General features: G+C 44.7%; 1 protein-coding gene across 1 annotated transcript in view; it reads right to left on the bottom strand.

Annotated features, from left to right (window-relative positions):
• Window positions 1–19,271, bottom strand: part of blmh (bleomycin hydrolase) — a 105,231-nt gene that overhangs the window by 80,253 nt on the left and 5,707 nt on the right. The window contains exons 3-6 of the mRNA XM_078224905.1: window positions 13,556–13,665; window positions 11,550–11,703; window positions 8,665–8,753; window positions 7,491–7,583 (exon numbers count right to left, since the gene is read on the bottom strand). Of these exons, the coding sequence (XP_078081031.1) occupies window positions 7,491–7,583; window positions 8,665–8,753; window positions 11,550–11,703; window positions 13,556–13,665 (446 nt within the window). The remainder of the gene's footprint in view (window positions 1–7,490; window positions 7,584–8,664; window positions 8,754–11,549; window positions 11,704–13,555; window positions 13,666–19,271) is intronic.

Raw genomic sequence — 19,271 nt, forward strand, 5'->3', positions numbered from 1 at the left:
TATAGAGTATAAAAGCTGGAGTCTGATGATGCAGCTGTATAGAACGCTGGTTAGGCCACATTTGGAGTACTGCGTCCAGTTCTGGTCGCCGCACTACCAGAAGGACATGGAGGCGTTAGAGAGAGTGCAGAGAAGGTTTACCAGGATGGTGCCTGGTATGGAGGGTCTTAGCTATGAGGAGAGATTGGGTAAACTGGGGTTGTTCTCCCTGGAAAGACGGAGAATGAGGGGAGATCTAATAGAGGTGTACAAGATTATGAAAGGGATAGATAGGGTGAACGGTGGGAAGCTTTTTCCCAGATCAGAAGTGACGTTCACGGGCTCAAGGTGAGAGGGGCGAAGTATAACTCAGATATTAGAGGGACGTTTTTTACACAGAGGGTGGTGGGGGCCTGGAATGCGCTGCCAAGTAGGGTGGTGGAGGCAGGCACGCTGACATCGTTTAAGACTTACCTGGATAGTCACATGAGCAGCCTGGGAATGGAGGGATACAAACGATTGGTCTAGTTGGACCAAGGAGCGGCACAGGCTTGGAGGGCCGAAGGGCCTGTTTCCTGTGCTGTACTGTTCTTTGTTCTTTGTTCTTACTTGTGACTAAATAAATAAAAACTTTAAACTTTAAGTTCAAAGTGTTGTGGAGATTTAGGTTGGGGGGGGTGGGGGTGGGGCTGGGTAAGATGCTGCACTGGTGCAAATCCGATGGGCTGAATGGCCTCCTTCTGCAGTGTAGAACACTATGAATATTCCCTGCCCATGCCCCACTCACACCCCCCAACCGTTCTTACAAGAGATCTCAGTTAGATTTTCACACTGTAATACTGGACAGTGATGCCATTCATTGTCTCACTCTGCCACCTACTGGCTAGTCCAGAAAACTACAGCAGATAAAACAGTTTGTGTCACTGCCTGTTGAGTGCTAATAGTCTGTGCTGAATAATTAGTTTAATAAGATCAGACCCTAATTATATTCTGACACTGAAGGGTCTATTCAATTTCATTACCAAGTTGTTTTCACATTCTTGATTGGCTGTATGTTCTAAATTCATATCCAGTACAGGGGCAGTCATATATCCTCTATCATGTCTGGATCACAGTGCATTTCATATTCACACAAATCCAAAACCACGACATAGTGTGCAATACAAGTAACAAAAAGGTACACATAGAGAAAAGACTAAAGAATGAAGGAAAGAGCATTCCTCCCCCCACCCCACAGTAACACTTTTGGAAGCCTTCAACAAAGATTCTAATTATCAATTTTCTCTAATGCATTTTCATAGAATCCTTACAGTGCAGAAGGAGACCATTCAGCCCATCGAGTCTGCACCAACAACAATTCCAGCTGAGCCCTATCCCCATAACCCCACATATTTACCCTGCTAGTCCCTCTGACACCAAAGGGCAATTTAGCATGGCCAATCCACCCAACCCACACTGTGGGAAGAAACCGGAGCACCCGGAGGCAACCCACACAGGCAGTCACCCAAGGCCGGAATTGAACCCAGGTTCCTGGCACTATGAGGCAACAGCACCAACCACTGTGCCACCCAGCTGCACGATCAAGGTGGTCAGTAAAAATTGAGCTCAACTTACTGTCACTTATGAGCTTGTAGAGGAATGCAAAATGCGGGACCAGGAATATATTATTACAAACAACTCCAATGACAGATTTAAGAAAAACCTCTTCAGAGACCGTGAGTCATTAGAAAGTGGAACTCGCAACCATAAGGGCGGCACGGTGGCACAGTGGTCAGCGCTGCTGCCTCACAGCGCCAGGGACCTGGGTTCAATTCCGGCCTTGGGTCACTGCCTGTGCGGAGTTTGCACGTTCTCCCCGTGTCTGTGTGGGCTTCCTCCGGGTACTCTGGTTTCCTCCCACAGTCCAAGCATGTACGGGTTGATTGGCTATGCTAAATTGACCCTAGTGTCACGGGGATTAGCAGGGTAAATTTGTGAGGTTACAGGGGATAGGGTGGGATTGTGGTCAGTGCAGACGCAATGGGCTGAATGGCCTACTTCTGCACTGTAGGGATTCTATGAAGCTAAGGTGTATAGAACAAATGCATCTTAAGAGGAACCTGAGTGCTGGAGGTAGCAAGGAAAGGAAGGATATACTGATAGAGTTAGATGACAGGGGGTGGGAGGAGACTTATGGTGAGTTTAAGCCAGGGGACCAAATGATCACAAGACTGTGCCATAACCTCTATGTAAAGTTGTACACAGGAGGATTTTTAATTTAAAAAAGGGCGATAAGTATGTGGAACACTAACAACAAAAATCATTATTGGGTTTGAGGAATGTCTTTGTCCATAAATGGGGTGCAAGGTTAGTAGAAATACAGTGAAGGAATGCTGTGAACAGTGGGTTAGATAGATCCAATATCTTCTGCTTAAACTGGAATTATATGGCTCACGTTTCCAGTCTCTGGATGGTCAAAGAGGGCACGCTAGATGGGAGGTGTGCATCAGGATGCTGTGAAAGTCCTGACACACAGATATGCGTGAAAATTTCCTCTTGAGGAGAAAGTTCTGAAAGGCTTCGTCACCTGTGCTGACAAGAAAGGCTGGATGGAAGCAGGTGGTTGCGAGGAATGATCAAAGGAGTGGGGAATTTGAAACACGGGGGAACCACGCAAAAAAGAGAGAGTTTACTCGCCCAGGACAAGTTCAAATCCTGCCTTGTCAATGATGGTGGACCAACCAACACTCACGTGGCAGTTTAATGGTCTTACTAGTGTTGTTGAATCTTTGGATGTGTTCACAGGATGGGGACATCGCAGCCTAGGCCAGCACTTATCGTCCATCCCTAACTGCCATCAAGAAGGTGGTGATGAGCCGCCTTCTTGAAACTCAGCAGTCCATGTGTTGTAGGTACACCCACAGTGCTGTTAGGGAGGGAGTTCCAGGATTTTGACTCAGCGACAGTGAAAAAATGGTGATATATTTCCAAGTCAGGATGGTGTGTGGCTTGGAGGGTGAATTGTAGGTGGTGTGTTCCCGTGCATCTGCTGCGCTTGTTCCTCTAGGTTGTAGAGGTTACGGTTGAAGATGCTGTTGAAGAAGCCTGGGTGGTTTCATAGAAGCAATCATAGAATCCTTACAGTGCAGAAGAAGGCCATTCGGCCCATCGAGTCTGCACCGACCACAATCCCACCCAGGCTCTGCTGCAGTGTATCTCATAGATGGTGGAGGAACTGAATGTTTAAGGTGGCGGTTGCAATGTCAAAGTTACAGAACAATTCGATGCTGGAAAGCAAAAATTCCATTCATTATGGGAGGAAATTTATGAGTATCCTCACTAGCAATGTTGGGCTAATGGATCATAGATGTGTGGAGTGAACTGGATCCCAATATTGTCAAAATATAAATTTCAAAAATGTAGAAGATTGAATGTGTTCAGCGGTACTGAGGGAGATACTGAATTTACCAGATGATGACATGAGGAGGATCCAGACAGTGATGTTATACAACCAGGATATTGGGACAAATTGTTTGGTGATTCAGATGGTAATCAGAGTGATTTCATTGTGAAGTGGTGTAGGCAATTTGTTATATTGTTTTGGATGAAATGAATAGAATTGATAATGTTATAAATATTGCAGAGTTAATATGAATTCTTAAATGTTATTGGTTTTTACTTTATTCCATTGTGATGGTCACTTTTCAGCCCAAATCATGCATTCCTGTCATACGAACATACAAGCTCGGAGCAGGACTAGGCTATTCAGCCCCTCAAGCCTACCCCACCATTTGGTAAGGTTGTGGCCAATCTGATTGTGGCGTCAACTCTACATTCCTGCCTACCGCCTCTAACCTTTGAACCCCGCATCAGGCAAGAATCTACTAACTCAGCTTTAGAAAGATTCAATGTCTTGGCTTCCACTGCTGTCTGGGGAAGACGATTCCACAGCCTCACAGCACAGAGATTTCTCCTATCTCCATCTTAAATGAGAAACCCTTTGTTTTTAAACTATGTCCCCTCGTTCTAGTCTCTCCCACAAGGCGAAAAAACCTTTCAGCAGCCACCTTGTCGTCAAGTTCCTTCAGGATCTTGTATGTTTCAATCAGATCACCTCATTCTTTGAAACTCCAACCTTTCCTCATAAAATAACTCCCTCATCCCAGGGATCACCCACACAAACCAACTGCTTCTAATTAAATTATGTCCTAAGTGGGGAGAGCAAAACTGTACACAGTGCTCCATAAATGCTTTCACCAACACCCCGTATAACTGCAGCAAAACTTTCCTACTTTTATATTCCATTTCCCTTGCAATAAACAACAATGTTCCATTGGCCTTCTTAATCACTTGCTGCACCTACACATGTACCAGGACATCCAGATCCCTCTATTCTGCAGAATTCTACAATCTCTCTCCATTTACAGAGTATACTGCTTTTCTATTCCTCCTGCCAAGTGGGCAAGTTCACCTTTGCCCATGTTATACTCCGTCAATTATTTTCCCACTCACTCAACCCATCTATATCCCATTGCAGACTCCTCATGCCCACTTCACAACTTACTGTCCTACTTATCTTTTTGTCAGCAGCAAACTTAGCTACCATACATTCGATCCCTTCTTCCGAGTCATGGATATAGATTGCAAATAGTTGAGGCTCCAGCTATGATCCCTGCAGCATCCACTTGTTACAGCTTGCCAAGCCGAGGATAACTAATTTATTCCTACTCTCTGCTTTCCCTGTTAGCTAACAATTCCTTTCTCCATGCTATTATGTTACCCCTTACACCACCGGCTCTTATTTTGGTGTAGTAATCTTTGACGTGGCACCTTGTCAAGTGCCTTTTGGAAATCCAAGTAAACCCATCTACCAGTTCTCCTTTGTCCATGTTGCTTGATACTTCCTGACAAGGTCTCTAATAAATTAGTTAAACATGATTTCCCTTTCACAAAAGAGTATTGATTCTGTCTGATTGTACTAAGATTTTCTAAGTGCCCTGCTATAACCTCCTTAATTAACAAAGTAACAGTGCCATCTTCTCCTAACGTCCTATCCTTCAAAAATGTCAAGTACCCTTTAATATTCAGGTTCCAGCAGTCGAGTCTCTGAAATAGCCATCAGGGCATACATATTTATTTCTATTTCAGCTGACAATTCATCCATTTTGTTACGAATATCACATGCATTTGGAAAATTAGCCTTTAGTTCTGTCTTTTTACTATTTTTGCAAACTCTGGCCTTATCTTCCAGCACCCTCTGAGGTTTTTACACTTTATGACTCCCTGTCAAACTCTGGTTATAATTACCCATGTTGCTACTTTGTATTTCCCCTCCAAATTTATCACATCTCCCTCCTTAGTCCCTTAAAATGTCAATCCCTGAAAGCACTAGCCACGCAAAAGTCACCCCTCCGACTTTTGGCCTAAAAAGATAGTCACAAAAATTTGTCTTTTACAGAATTTATACAGTAACAACTGATTAATGTACCAATAAAATTTCCAATTAACCAGGTAGAGTGTTACAATCCCAGTTGACGTTAATTCTGAGCAAGTCGGATTTAAGTGCAAAAGGTTGGTTGATAGATCCTAACCTCTGCCTGAGACATCCAAAATCATGCTCTAAACTCACATTTCTTCAACAGATGAGTTTCTTAGACTTAGTCTTTCAGTAGTACCTCTGCTAAACTGATCACTTAGACCTATAACTGATACAATCCCAGTAGACTTGTAGTTTATCTTCTCAAGAGCTTAAAATTCCAGTCTTCTCTCTCTGACACACACCAAACATGCCACAATGGATGGTAGGTGTGACCAAAGCAGATTCCATGGATTTCTCAACCTACCCAGATGTTTTGTCACATTGCGAACCTTATATTCTCACTGAAACTTTGCCTTTCCCACGAGGGGTTCCAAACGCTTCATTTGAAGAATCTCTCCTTGGAATTCTTTCAGCTCTCCCACTCGGGCGGTTTCAGCAACGTCCCACCTCATGGGGTTTCAATCTTGCTTCCCGAGATTCCTTTCCCTTGGATTTCCGAGAACGCTCGAGCATTACCTTCCAAGCACAGTTTCAGATCTTCAGCCGTGTCAAGCAGAACACCACTGCTCAGAAAGGAGTGCCTTTGCCCCAACAGGCTGCAGCATGGAGTCACCAACCTTTGGCTGCCTTCTCAGATCTTTGAGCCCTAATTGTCTCAGGTTTGCTCACTGCCGCCCTTTCTTTAACTTGTCGTTTATTGCGCTTCTTTCTTTTAGTTTAAATTAATACATCCTTTGTCCATGACCTTGGACTTCCTTCTGGGACCTTTCCCTGTCCCTCTCCCTGGTTTGGGACCTCCTCCCTGTCTGCCTACTCACCAACCCCTCCCCCCCAACAATGCCCTGCTCCCTGGGGCACCTAGTAAATAATGGCATTCCACTTCAAATCATATGACCTGCTTTTTCACACAGATTTCCCTTCCCTGCTTCTGCACACTTCTCGGCCTGAAGAATTACCAAGCTACACGTGCGCCCATCTTCTGACCAGTGCTTGCGCCAAAGGGATGAGGCCCTTAAAGAGTTGGAGTTCCCGACCTCCCATTTCACAGAATCATAGTACCCCTACAGTGCAGAAGGCGGCCATTTGGCCCATCGAGGCTGCACCGACCACAATCCCACCCAGGCCCTATCCCTGTAACCCCAACGTGTTTACTCTGCTAATCCCCTAGGGTCAATTTAGCATGGACAATCAATAACCCGCACATCTTTGGACTGTGGGAGGAAACCAGAGCACCCGGAGGAAACCCAAGCAGACACGGGGAGAATGTGCAAACTCCACACAGACAGTGTGGAGTTTGAACCCAGGTCCCTGGCGCTGTGAGGCAACAGTGCTAACCACTGTGTCACCGTGCTGCCCCATTTCAGATTAAGGCAAGTGCTTCATCACAACAGGCCCAAGAAATAAGCGCATCCTCGGTGTTAGATTACTTTTGACATTTATATACAGTTTAGTCATATATATCTTGAATGGTGCAGGTAGTCTACGAGTGTCACTGACCACAAGATTGGGCCAATGCTGGGTGCACTGTGGCCTCTCACAACATTTTCCCCAACTGAACGATATTATCCATCTTCACCCACATCTTCCGATCCTGGCTGAAGTAGAAATGGGCAGCGCAGCGCAGACACTTCAGTATAAATCCAGTGACCATAGGAAAGGTGTAGGTGTGTGTGTGTGTGTGTGTGTGTGGGGGGGGGGGGGGGGGGGGGGGGGGGGGGAGGAGGAGAGAGAGCGAGAGAGAGAAAGAGGAAAGGATAAGCTCCCTTTTTAAGCCAACAGTTGCCGTATTCAGGTTAAGTTTTTCAAAGGATTCAAGTCTTTCAATGAATGAGTGTGGGTTAGTGACTGGGCAGGTGAGGGTTAATCAGGTAGTCGGGAGAGGGGGCTAGAATTGGGTGTCACATTGGATTCTTGTGGCTCAGAATTCACTCCAAAGGCGCAAATTCAAAAATATATCTTAATTTACCAAAATTTACAAACAAAAGCAGCTCACCTCCTCAATCATTTTATCCATTTCAACCGAGAGCTCCCCCTTGGATGATCCACTTTTCACCAGCATTCTTAGACGGTAACAATATTCACGCAGCTAGGCCCCAGAAAAGGAAGTAAAATTAACCAATTGCAGCAGTTACCACAAAGATCAAAAATGGGAAACAGTTGCATTTTTATAGCATTTTTCAAGGCACAAGTGCTTTAAAACCAGCGAATAGAGTACTTTTGGCAGTGTAGTCACTACTGCCAAATGGCAACCAATTTACATGTGGATGTAAGTGGATTTTGCTACCAAATTAACCTGTTGGACTTTAACCTGGTGTTGTGAGACTTCTTACTGTGTTAACAAATTTACACACAGCAAGCTCCCACAAACAACCGTGCGCTAATGACCAAATGGTTTGTTATTGCAATTTTGACTCAGGGATAAGCATCGGTCAAGGAACCCAGGATAACACGCCCATTCTTCTACGAAATAGTACAACTTTTACATCCACCTGAGCAACAGATAGAGCCTTGGTTCAATGTCTCATCCAAAAGACGCCACCTCTGGCAGTGCAACACTCCTGCAGTACTGCGCTGCTGCCAGCTGGATTTTTGTGTTTAGTCCTGGAGTGGGACTTGAACCCAGAGCCTTCAGACTCGAGAGACAAAAAATGACACCAACTGGGACAAACTCAGTAAGATTCAGATTTTAGCACGACATTTCTTCCGCTGTCCATTTAAGAACATAGGGTGCAGAATTCTGTGGTTCCTCCCACCGGCAGGATTTTCCAGTCCCGCTGAATTCAATTGACTTTTGAATGACTCGCTACATTCTCTGGCCCCACCACTGTCTCGACAAAGGTGTAAAATTCCCCCCTTGAATAGCAGTAGGCCATTCAGTCCCTTGGAAGTCTCCACTCTCCATCCCTTTCCCATTTGATCATACTTATGTGATCTTTACTTCTTTTTTCCTCTCCCTAAACTCTAAATAGGCCATCCAAATATCCTCACCGTTGAGACCACATTGCAATGTGACAGACTGGATGAAATTTTCCAATAGTTTTCTGATTGCAGTCACGTGGAACCTCTTTACGTTGACAGTTGCTCTACTTCCCAAGATTTCAGCTCGGAATACATTTTGTAGAAAACACATGGGAAACAGTTCAGCAATTATTTTCACTTATTAATACCTTGTGATTCAGAACATCATTCATGGTCTTGCTGGCTTCTGAACTATGAGATTCAGGAAAACACTTCTTCGGCATAATTCCATGTTTCTCTACAAGGCAGAGAAGAGAAGATTTTTTTTCCATCTACATCATTAATCATTAATTCTACTCAAAACGCTTACATGGAAACCCATAGATACCCTGCAGAAGGAGGCCATTCAGCCCATCGAGTCTGCACCATCAACATAAGAACATAAGAACATAAGAAATAGGAGCAGGAGTAGGCCATGTGGCCCTTCGAGCCTGCCCTGCCATTCAACAAGATCATGGCTGATCTGAAGCGAATCAGTTCCACTTACCCGCCTGCTCCCCATAACCCCTAATTCCCTTATCGATCAGAAAACTATCTACCCGTGATTTAAACATATCCAACGAGGAAGCCTCCACCACTTCAATGGGCAGAGAATTCCAGAGATTCACTACCCTCTGAGAGAAGAAGTTCCCCCTCAACTCTGTTCTGAACCGGCCCCCCCTTATTTTGAGGCTGTGCCCTCTAGTTCTGGTTTCCCTTCTAAGTGGAAAGAATCTCTCCACCTCTACCCTATCCAGCCCCTTCATTATCTTATATGTCTCTATAAGATCACCCCTCATCCTTCTAAACTCCAACGAGTACAGACCCAATCTGTTTAATCTCTCCTCATAAGCTACACCCCTCATCTCCGGTATCAACCTGGTGAACCTTCTCTGCACTCCCTCCAAGGCCAATGTATCCTTTCGCAAATAAGGGGACCAAAACTGCACACAGTACTCCAGTTGCGGCCTCACCAGTGCCTTGTACAGTTGCAGCAATCCCACCCCAGGTCCTATCCCCACAACCCCACACATTTACCCCGCTAATCCCTCAAACCTACACATCCTGGGACAATTTAGCATGGCCAATCAACCTAACCAGCACATCTTTGGACTGTGGGAGGAAACCCATGCAGACACGGGGAGAATGTGCAAACTTCGCACAGACAGAGCCCCAAGCCGGGAATTGAACCCGGGTCCCTGGAGCTGAGAGGCAGCAGTGCTAACCACTGTGCCATCGTGCTGCCCAAGATGTACTTGATTATTTCACTGATTATTAGAAATTTATAATAGATTTTCGTTTAAATCTTGAAAACTGGTAAATAGGAATGGTGCAGTAAACAGCACAACTTTAAAACATGCAAAATATGGACACAACATTGCCCAATCAAGCAAAGCTTTACCAATAGGACTTATGGAGCTTCAGTTGCTCCATTCAAGTTAAGCACTTCATTTTACAACGATTGAGTTGCGATGAACGACACTTACCATGTTTATAAATGTTTCATATTTACAATGTCAGTTCTGACTTTATGATGCCACGCCAATGAACAAGTGCAAATAGTCACATGTGCGCACCAACGTTCTACGCCGCCCATCTCCCTGACACAAGACGTTCAGTTCCTATTCAAAGATGTTTTCACAAGATGTGGGCGACACACAGTGGTTAGCATTGCTGCCTCACAGCACCAGGAACCCGGGTTCAATTCCAGCCTTGGGAACAATTCCTGTCTGGTGTGGAGTTTGCATGTTCTCCCCGTGTCTGCGTGGGTTTCCTCCGGGTGCTCCGGTTTCCTCCCACAGACCAAAGGTGTGCAGGTTAGGTGGATTGGCCATACTAAATTGCCCCTTAGTGTTCCAAGATGTGTAGGTTAGGAGGATTAGCGGGATATATATGTGGGGTTACGGGGATAGGCTCTGGATAAGCTGCTCTGTTGGAGAATTGGTGACAACTCGATGGGCCGAATGGCCCTTTTCTGCGATTCTACCTGGTAAATCTTTCTGTTTCCAAACTTTTTCTTTAACCTTGTATTTTATACTCTAATTGATCGAGTACATAATTCCAGGTTATTTGGTAAAAATAGGGCATCAGGAACGACATCCCGATTTGTAACATTGTCTTGATGGGAAAATCAGTTCCGACTTAAGGCGCAGTTTTCAAGAACAAACTGTGTATAAATCCAAGAACTGCCTGTATGAACTTGTGTCTCACATCCACTCAGTGCACCTAACATCTGTAGCAAATACTCCCAATAGGTTAAGTTAGATTTAATTATCACCCCATAACCCTTCCTCTGTAAGTGTGCACACCTTTCTCCCTTCCTTCTATTTCAGATCTGTGCCTCTTCATTCATCATGGTGAATTACTCAACTTTAGAATCATCCCAACAGTGCAGAAAGAGGCCATTCGACCCATCGAGTCTGCACCGACAACAATCCTACTCAGGCCCTATCCCCGTAACCCCACATATTTACCTCGCTAATTCCTCCAACCTACGCATCCCGGGATACTAGGAGCCAATTTAGCATGACCAATGCACCTAACCCACACATCCTCGAACTGTGGGAAGAAACCGAAGCACCCGGAGGAAAACCACGCAGACACAGGGAGAACGTGCAAACTCCACACAGACAGTGACCCCCCCAAGCCAGGAATCGAACCTGGGTCCCTGGCGCTGTGAGGCAACAATGCTAACCACGGTGCCACCCTTGTGGGAACTATTCTTATTGCTTCCTGGTTCAGCATGTCCAATGGTGCCACACAGTATGAGTTTTCAACTCATGCTAGTATGGACTAGGTTGAGTTTGTTCAAACACATTTAAAATAGAACGTCATAAGGGCAGCAGAGGGTAAACTTCAGTTCCTCCGGTCTAGGCCGTGACCTGACACAAATCAGAAGTGGTAGGACAGTCTGCTAACACAGTGTCCCCCAAAGTCGATTGTCTTTCCCCTTACTTTCTCCCCAGCACGAAGCATTGTCCTGCGACAGCAGATTCTATCCCCATCACCAGATGATAATCATTTCTATTTCAAACAAGAAAAAGTAGGATCTTACCAATGAGATTGACAAGCATACCCCACTGGCCTCCGTCATTTGTGGGGTTCGATAGCAGGAACTGTGACAGTCTACTATCCGGGAGTTCTGCATCTTTGCCGGTTCTCTGAGCAATCTCGACGAATGCATTCAAGAAGTAATAGCAACGTTCAATCTGTGGAAAGAGAAAGACGGATGTTCAGAGTTAGTATGATGCCTCAATGTCACAGGTTTTCACGCTGGCCAGGATAATCACAATGCTTACAGTGCCTTGCGCATTCCCTGTCTTTTCTGTGTTCATTTCATTTAGTTATCGCATTCCACAGCCACGGCACTGTTTCCCTTTGCCTTGCTAATGCCAACTCAGAAAGTAGAAGAGTTATCCGAATACTGAGGTCTCGTGGCGCAGTGTAAACGTCCCTGCCTCCGAGCCAGAAGCTCCAGGTTCTCGCCACGCTTGATGGCCAAGGAAGGCGCGTACATAACACGGCCAAACAGGTGACTATTAATCTGTCAATCTTTTCCAATACATGGCAGGCAGCAAGAGCAGGAAAGATTCCTGGTCCAGCCGCCTGATAGAAAAGCCGGAGCCTCTACCATCACTATCCATAGCTCCGTGTAAAAATGCATGTTGCGCCACCGCCACGTGGATACTTGCACAAGATTTTCCCCGAGTGTGCAAACATTCGCAGGAGATCTGCAGGGGGGTAATATCTGCAGGATACCCGCTCCCCCAAACAAAATACAGTTCAAAAGCATTAAAATAATACACAGAAAAAAAGTAACTCAGATCACGGGAGAAGCAAAGAGAATGCTTCAAATTGATCTCCACAGAGCTAATGGAACAGATTCGGAGAATTGCAAAGAATATGAAGGGATTTGAGTAGTGGACACCGTAAATTCAGCACTGAATGTGAATTGTAATCTTAATCCAATCTTAGTTCACCAGATTGATTCTAGGGATGAAAGGGCTGTCGTATGAGGAGCGGTTAAATAGCTTGGGGCTTGTACTCGCTGGAGTTCAGAAGAATCTGTGGCACGGTGGTACAGTGGTTAGCACTGCTGCCTCACAGCACCAAGGACCCGGGTTCAATTCCGGCCTCAGGTCACTGTCTGTGTGGTGTTTGCACGTTCTCCCTGTGTCTGCGTGGGTTTCCTCCGGGTGCTCCGGTTTCCTCCCACAGTCCAAAGATGTGCGGGTTAGGTTCATTGGCCATGTGTAATTGACCCGAGTATCAGGGGGATTAGCAGGGTAAAAATGTGTGGGATTATGGGAATAAGGCCTGGGTGGGATTGTGCTTGATACAGACTTGATGGGCCGAATGGCCTCCTTCTGTACTGTAGGGATTCTATGAATGAGGGAGGATCTGATCAAAGTATATAAAATGCTACGGTGGACATTGAACAGATGTTCCCCCTTGTGGGACAGTCTAGAGCAAGGGGTCATTGATTATAGAGTGAGGGGAGGTAGGTTCAAAACTGAGAGGAGGAGAAACTACTTCTCTCAGAGGGTTGTGAATCTGCGGAACTCACTGCCCCAGAGTGCGGTGGAGGCAGAATCAATCAACAGATTCAAGAAAGAGATAGATATGTTTCTGATGAAAAGCAGATAAAGGGCTATGGAGAGCAGGCAGGAAAGGAGCTGAGATCAGAAAAAGATCAGCTGTGATCATGTTAATTGGCAGAGTGGGCTCAAAGGGCTGAATTGCTCCTAACTCGTACGTCCCTGTGTTCCCAATATCCCAGTCATTTGTGCAAAATCTTCAGCATCACTTCTCTTGCCTCAAGTATCTGCAACATTTCACATAACACAGATGGTTCAAAAAGCAAACATTTGACAGGTCAAAGAACTTCTAGGTAACACTCATCATCACATCCTGGGTTATCGTATACAGATTCAATATATTCAGGCATGTAAACGATGCATTATACAAAGCTACACTTCACACCTTAAATCAATCAGTTTATCCTGCCCCTTTCAAAAGCAATGATACACTTTATACATGCACAAAATCTTTTTACAGTACCTTATCCCAGAGGAACAAGTAGGATTGACTGAACTCAAATTCTTCAATATTAAATTCCTTCATCAATGGAAGCCGGATCACATTAAGGCAGGAGAAAATCCAACATCGCCCTGGAAATATATTATGTAAACAAAAAGTTAATATGGATTATCCCGAGAGGTGGTGGAAGGTGGATGGGAAGGCAAAAAGTGGAAAATTGCTCTTTAGTCGCAGTGATTCAGTCCATTCATCAAGGATAGGGAGGGGGATTCAGCAACTCTGCTATTGTGGGGGCAAAATTCAGAATGAGAATCATCACAAAACCACTAATCCCATCCCACTGTGGCCAGTTCCAAAGTGTTATTGGTTGGGATTGAGTGCAACACTTGTGTCTACCGTCTCAATCAAAATGTGTTTGGGTTACAGGGAATTCATGAAAGTGGGAAAGAACATTTTGTTTTATAAAAATTGGAAGTCCCACACTCTGGCAAGGTTATTACAAAGATCTAAGAAAAGTACAGAACAGGAACAGGCCCTTCCGCCCTCCAAGCCTGTGCCAATCATGATGCCCTAACTAAACTAAAAGAAAATCCCTCTGTCCTTACTCAGTCCATATCTCTTCATTCATTTACCCATCCAGATGCCTCTTAAATGTTGTTAACGTGCCTGCTTCCACCACCTCCTCTGGCAATGGGTTCCAGGCACCCACTCTCTGCGTGAAAAACGTCCCCCGCACATCTCCCTTAAACTTTCTCACTCTCACCTTGAACCTGTGCCCCCTTGTGATTGACACTTCCACCCTGGGAAAAAGCCTCTGACTATCCACTCTGTCGATGCCTCTCATCTGAGGGGACACATTTATCAGGCCTCCCCTCAGCCTCTGACTTTCCAGTGAAAACAATCCTAGTTTATTCAACCTCTCCTCATAGTCAACACCCTCGAGACCAGGCAACATCCTGCTGAACCTTTTTTGCACCCTCTCCAAAGCTTCCACATCCTTCTTGTAGCGTGGTGACCAGAACTGCACACAATACTCCAAATGCGGCCGAACCAAGGTTTTATATAGCTGCAACATGATTTCGCAACCCTTGTACTCGATACCCCGGCCAATGAAGGCAAGCATGCCATATGCCTTCTTAATCACCTTGGCCACTGCGTTGCCGCTTTTAGAGAACTGTGGACCTGCATGCCTAGATCCCTCTGCATGTTAATGTTCCTAAGGGTTCTGCCATTTACAGTATAACTCGCACCTAATTTTGATCCTCCAAAATGCATCACTGCGCATTTGTCCGGATTAAACTCCATCTGCCATTTCTGTGCCCAAGTCTCCAATCTACCTATATCCTGTTGTATCCTCTGACATTCCCCGGCACTATCAGCAACTCCACAAACCTTCGTATCATCCGCGAACTTACTAATATCTCGATTGAACCTGCCTCCACCACACTTTCAGACAGTGCATTCCAGTTGCACACCACTCATTGCGCAATGAAAGTTTATACTCACATTGCCATTGCTTCTTTTGCCCATTACCTTAAATCTGTGCCCTCTTGTTCTCCATCCCTCCACCAATGGGAACACTTTTTCACCCACCTACTCGGCCCATACCCCTCAGGATTTTCTATCCAATCTCCTCTCAACCTCCCTTGCAATTGACCAATTAATTTCTTCCTTTATTTGGAATAAGAAAACATCCAGGATTCAAAGCTTATTGACAAAGACCCAAGCATTTCAGTGGTTTTCAGTTTCATTACTGGTCTGTTAATATTTATTTGCTGCTTCATTCAGACCCGGTTAGTTTAGCGTGGGGGCAATTGGAGGCAGTCTCCTGTCAGTTGAAATCGCTGCCTGCTCTGTTGTGGTCCTCTGTTACAAGTCGCTTTTCTTCAAACTGTTAGACACTCACTTAAGATTTGGACCCAGTTCAGAACACACTCTGGGTTACAATCTTTATGCAACCCTACTGATGCAAATCATTTATTGCTGCCTTAATTAGGAGAGTGTTGCCTTTCAAAGCCCTCAGTAACTTATATATTGATAATATTTTTGCTTCTTTTGACTCTCTCTCCCTTGGAAATATAAATCTTCCCCGCACACACTTAATTCACTACTTACAGATCAGAGATTTTATGTACAAAAAAGAAATTGTTCCATTTCCATCATTGCCCTCCTTAAATCAGCAATTGATATTATAGTGCAACTAAATGTTTTTGTTTGGGAATTCATTTTCAAATTATGATTGACAAATCTATTGGAACTCTTCGAGGGTGTAACTAGTAGAGTTGAAGAAAATGCAGACAGTAGATGTGGTTTATCTGGACTTCCAGAAGGCTTTCAATAAAAGTCCCATATGAAGAGATTAGCATGTAAAATTAAAGAGCGTGGGATTGGAGGGGTAGTGTATTGAGATGGATGGAAAACTGGTTGGCAGACAAGAAACAAAGAGCCGTAAAATCAGGAGTCATTTTCCAAGTGACACGCAGTGACTACTGGGCTACCGCAGGGATCAGTGCTGGGACCCCAGCTATTCACTATATATATTACTGATTTAGATGAGGGAACTAAATGTAATATCTCCACATTTGCAGATGACACAAAGTTGGGTGGGAGGGTGAGCTGTGAGGAGGACAAAGAGATCCTTCAGTGTGATTTGGACAAATTAGTGAGTGGGCTAATGAATGGGCAGATGCAGTATAATTTGGATAAATGTGAGGTTATCCATCTCAGTAGAAGAAAAGATAAGGCAGATTACAACTGAATGGCCATTTATTAGGAGAGAGGAATTTGCAATAAGACCTAGGTGTCCTTGTACACCAGTCACTGAAGGTAAGCATGCAAGTGCGGCAGGCAGTAAAAAAGGCAAATGGTAAGTTGACCTTCATAGTGAGAGGATTCAAATACAGGAGCAGGGATGTCTTCTGCAATTCTACAGAGCTTTAATGAGGCCACACCTGGAATATTGTATGCAGTTTGGTTTCCCTATCTGAGGAAGAATGTTCTTGCTCTAGAGGGAGTGCAGAGAAGGTTTACCAGACGGATTCCTGAGGTGGCAGGACTGATGTACAAAGAGAGATTGAGTCAGTTAGGATTGTATTCGCTGGAATTCAGAAGAATGAGGGGAGATCTAGATAGGGTAGATGCAAGAAGGATGTTCCTGATGGTGGGGGTGTCCAGGTCCAGGGATATCAGTCTGAGGATACAGGGTAAACCATTTAGGACAGGAGATGAGGAGAAATTTCTTTACGTAGAGAATGGTCAGCCTGTGGAATTTACTAGCACAGAAAGTAGTTGAGGCCAAAACATTGTATGTTTCCAAGAAACAGTTAGACATAGCACATGAAGTGAAGGGGATCAAAGGAAATGGGGGTGGGGGGGGGAGGAAGGCGGGATCAGGCTCGTTAGTTGGCTGATCAGCCATGATCCTAATGAATGATGGAGCAGGCTCAAAGGGCCAAGTGGCCTCCTTCTGCACCGAGTTTCAGTTTCTATTATAACCACTACAGTGACTGAGGTTGCAGATAAAAGATCACAGGCCACTGCATATGTTAAGATAACAGAGAAAAGTGCTAAATCCGCACTGACAATAAGTCTGCTGAGCATTCGAACATAAAAATCCCAGTGACAAATTCTGATGAACCGCAACTTGGTGATCAAATCAACGCACACCGTCCGACTGAGTGATTCAGTTAACAATCTACAAAACTGACAGCAAAGGTTCCCAATTGAGGAGTAAGCTAAAGCTGTGTTTGGACAAGAAAATCAGTCAACTATTGTCAATGTTGGATCAAGTCCTTAAGATTTTCTTCATCTGCGGTCATGGTTGTAAGGCCTTGATGGTGAAGTGCTCTGATGCTCTTTAATCCAAGTCACAGGCCAACAATATGTCAGTGTGCCAACACCTGAGCAGGAGTTTAAACAAAAGGAACTCAGATCATAAATTGAAACCCAATAATGATCACAATAGGGGGTTTTCACAGTAACTGCAATGCAGTGTTAATGTAAGCCTACTTGTGACTAATAAATAAACTTTAAGGTTAGCTACGGCGCCAAATGGAAGGACAGTTAGGAAAACATTGTGCCGACAGGCAACAGAAATAGCTGCTCTAAGGGATTGCAATGTGCTACCTCCAAACTAGTTCCTTCCTCCTTCAAATTGGTAGGTCTAATTAGACACTGTCTAATATGGTGCTTCAGGTAGGCCTCACGTTTGACCACTAGAATGTACTTGAGGTAGCTGCTCTCAATGGTGGAGGTACAATTGCTCCCATTCCCTGGAAGGAATGAGGAGCTGAGAATGGCCACGGCTTCTTCCTTGATATCACTATGCACTGACTCTAATGGCAAGTGTACACAGATCAGTACAAACAGAAAGAGGCTACTTAGCTGATCAGACCCACACCGCTGTTTTTCTCTAGATGAACCACCAGGACTCATTCCAATATTTTAACTCACGTCCAACGCCCATGAAGATTCCATTTTAATCCCATTGCAAAATACACCTGGAGCACACGTTACAGACACACACAGACACACACGCACACGCACACGCGCGCGCGCACGCACGCACGCACACAAAGTCAGAACTGCTTCCCAAAACACAAGACAGAGTGAGAGATTCTAGTTACTATCTAGCAAACCACCAACAGCAGAATTCTCACTCCAGCTAGCCAGCAGAATCAATAATAGCAGGGAGAGAGAAACACAGAAACACTGCTTTTCAATCTGATGTCCAAACACCTTCTAAACTAAAACAGCAACCAGTAGCCCAAGACTGAAAATGAAAGAACTTCTGTCATCTGGCTTGTCAATCATTCTTCCTCCCATAATTCAGGGTCATTAAAAAATCCCAGAAAGTACCTGATGCCCAGAGTAAAAATAAACAAAATCCCATTTAAACCATTGAAGCAGCAATAAAAGGGCTTCTAAGCAGACAGCTTAACAACAATGAAAAAAAAACCTGCTTACAAAAACTGCAGAGAACATGATTTCAGAAAGAAAATACATTTCTTAAATGGTACACTAGTGTCACAACACCCCTATCCCTGTAACGTCACGTATTTACCCTTCTAGTCCCCCTAACACTGAGGGTCAATTTAGCATGGCCAACCAACCTCATCTGCACATCTTTCAGACTGTGGGAGGAAACCGGAGCATCTGGTGGAAACCTACGCAGGCACGGGGAGAACATGCAGACTCCAAGATCGGAATTGAACCCAGATCCCTAGTGGTGTAAGGCAGCAGCACTAACCGCTGTGCCACTTCACTTGGGCAAACAATGGCACATGGTACAGCACTCTACAATCTAATCATCTGTTACCTTTTAATTCTCCAATGACTCTCCAAAACTTGTGCCCTTTTATTGTTGGCCAATATAAATAATAAGACCATAAGACATAGGAGCAGAATTAGGCCACTCGGCCCATTGAGTCTGCTCCACCATTCAATCATGGCTGATATTTTTCTCATCCCCATTCTCCTGCCTTTTCACCATAACCCCTGATCCCCTTATTAATCAAGAACCTATCTATCTCTGTCTTAAAGACACTCAACGACCTGGCCTCCACAGCCTTCTGCGGCAAAGAGTTCCACAGATTCACCACTCTCTGGCTGAAGAAATTTCTCCTCATCTGTTTTAAAGGATCGTCTCTCTTGCCTGAGGTTGTGCCCTCTGGTTCTAGTTTTTCCTACTAGTGGAAACATCCTCTCCACGTCCACTCTATCCAGGCCTTGCAGCATC

The sequence above is a fragment of the Mustelus asterias genome, chromosome 12 (genome assembly GCF_964213995.1).
Source record: "Mustelus asterias chromosome 12, sMusAst1.hap1.1, whole genome shotgun sequence".
NCBI classification, from domain to species: Eukaryota; Metazoa; Chordata; class Chondrichthyes; order Carcharhiniformes; family Triakidae; genus Mustelus; species Mustelus asterias.